This window comes from Montipora foliosa, chromosome 7, assembly GCF_036669935.1.
Source record: "Montipora foliosa isolate CH-2021 chromosome 7, ASM3666993v2, whole genome shotgun sequence".
Lineage (NCBI taxonomy): Eukaryota > Metazoa > Cnidaria > Anthozoa > Scleractinia > Acroporidae > Montipora > Montipora foliosa.
Window position 1 is genome coordinate 12,494,244 of NC_090875.1, and position 2,500 is coordinate 12,496,743.

At 38.8% G+C, this 2,500-nt stretch overlaps 2 protein-coding genes across 2 annotated transcripts in view; one reads left to right on the plus strand and one right to left on the minus strand.

The window, feature by feature from the left end:
- The window catches only part of LOC138010532 (uncharacterized), a 126,010-nt gene that overhangs the window by 90,488 nt on the left and 33,022 nt on the right, over positions 1 to 2,500 (minus strand). The window lies entirely within an intron of this gene.
- LOC138010530 (beta-1 adrenergic receptor-like) lies at positions 628 to 1,888 on the plus strand. Its single transcript, XM_068857512.1, has one exon. It carries the CDS (start codon positions 724 to 726, stop codon positions 1,735 to 1,737), a length of 1,014 nt encoding a protein of 337 aa, XP_068713613.1. The 5' UTR covers positions 628 to 723; the 3' UTR covers positions 1,738 to 1,888.

Here is a 2,500-nt window from a genome sequence, read left to right on the forward strand (position 1 = left end):
CAATAACGGTTTATTTTAAGAGCTCGGCTGGGGGTTTTTCTTGTAAGAAAAGTAATTTATGCCGTCAAGTAAGTAAATTTCCGACAAACAATGGGCTTAAGCATTAGAGAAGGTTTTCCGTGTTTCCATAGCGTCATCTAAACTTGACGGGGAGTTGGGAGAATTCCACACAGTTATACATAACTGTCTCGAATTCTCCCTACTTCTCCGAGTGTTTCGATAAGGTTATGGAAACACGGGAAAAAGTCCTCTATTGCTTTTATAAAATATTCCTGAAAGATAATTAAACAAATGAAGGAAAAAGCTGATTTTTTACCTCTTGATTGAAACAGATTTTCTTGACACACGCTCATATTTCGTACCAACCAATCAAAACGCGCGTCTGACAATACATAACAAATCAAAATTCGTGTGATGTCACAGCCGTGTTCCATACTCTTATCTAAACACAGCTATTGACCAATGAGAGTGCGAGTACTATCCTAATTATTTTATAATTAACAAATTGATGTCAGTTTTCCATGCGTCTGTCCTGTTATTGATCATGAATTTCGTCATAACATTGTCAAAGTAGCTATATTACTTAGACAAATTACGCCTGTATTGCAAATACTCAGGCCAATCACAGGTTAGGTAATCCAAGGAAATTGTGACTTTGTCCAAATAATGAGAGATATAACCCTAACCTGCAGGTGATTCTTCCTGGGAGTTTGATAAAAAAAAATGATGATGGCGACTGATCTGCAATCTAGAAGCGTATATTTGGTTGTTGTAGAAGTCAGCTCGTTAATTGTCTTGAACCTTCTGTCCCTTATGGGAAACACCTTGGTTTGCATCTCCGTATACAGAAACACACGATTGCGTACAACAACGAATCTTTATATCACCGCGCTGGCAATAAGTGATCTATTGTCGGCCGTGTTTGTAATGCCGTTGACGATTGGCGTCCTTGTAAGCGGCCGCTGGATTTTTGGCGAAGTTGGCTGTAGCTTTCATTCCTTCCTCGCTTTGTTTACCATCTACGTTTCACCCGTAACAATGGGGTTAACAGCGCTCAATCGTTATGTGCGAATGTGCAGGCCAGATCATGAATATCAGAAGTTCTTTTCTAGGAAAAAGTCACTGGCACTTTTAGCGTCTGTTTGGGTTTTTGTTGCCTGTTATAATGGCCTCCCCGTCATAGCTGGTGTTCAAAAAAGCACTTTTGTCCCTGGATATGCCGCTTGTTCCGTTGGTCATCTCAGCGAAAGTGGAACACTGATACACTATGGCATCGTCATCCCATTGTTCCTTTTAACACCTTTAACAATCACCGTGTTTAGCTACGTAAAAGTTGCGAAAAAGATGCAACAGCACAAAATCGAAACGTCGTCCTTGCAACAAACCTCACCAATCATTAGTGCCCGAGAGATAAGAATTAGTAAATCTCTATTCGTAGTTGTTTTCGCTTTCATGATCTGTTGGATTCCTTTTTCGATTATTGCTCTTGTAATGCGCCTACACTTGGTTCCAAAGATACCACGAAACGTACTGCTGCTAAATTCGTTTTTGCTTTACATATCCAATACAATCAATCCATTTCTTTACGCTGGTATGAACCCTTGTTTCAGACGAGAATTCCGGAAGATTTTTTGTAAGGAAAGAAGGAATGTTGAGGATCGTATAAATAAAATAACACCTCAGCCAGATACGAATGGCGTTATGCAAGAAGACAAAGGCCATTCCTCGATTGATTAATTCATCCCTCCAAGGAATATAAGTAATCATGATAAAAAAGGACAGTAATTTATGACTGAGGTCTCTGTGCAGTTTTATGTTCAGATGGCTTATTTCGACGATTTTAGGTGGCATTATCGTTAACATTTTATTTCGCGGCAACACGTAGCTGCCGATGCAAGATAGCCTATGCACGTACTGATAAGGTTTGCATCCACGTTGTACTCTGACGGATTATTGAATGAAAAAAGGAAAAAAAAGATCATGTCCCTTTCATCCATGAAAGGAAGACAGAATTGAACAACGGAAATTTTAGTCGCTTCTAAATATTACAGGGCGGACATATTAACGGTCATTAACTTTAGTCAACTAGTACTTTCTTAACATCAGATTTACAATGATATAGCTTGTCTTCTGTGAACGTGTGCTTTGGGCAGCTGGTGATGAGGTGTAATCTATTTGATTTCGCAGTGGGCGATTTGATGAGTTTTAATTTAAGCCTTGAAATGTTTAGTTTCTTTCCATTCTATAATTCTATATTAGACAAGAAGTATGAGAATGTGCCAAACTAAACGGCTGTCATGCCATGCATTACACCAATCACTCCTAAGACAGAACTGAACAACAGAAATTTTAGTCGCTTGTAAATATCACCGGGCGGACACATTAACGGTCATTAACTTTAGTCAAATAGTGCTTTCTTAACATCAGATGTACAATGATATAGTTGTCTTGAACGTGTGCTTTGAGCAGCTGGCGATGAAATGTAATTTATTTGATTTCG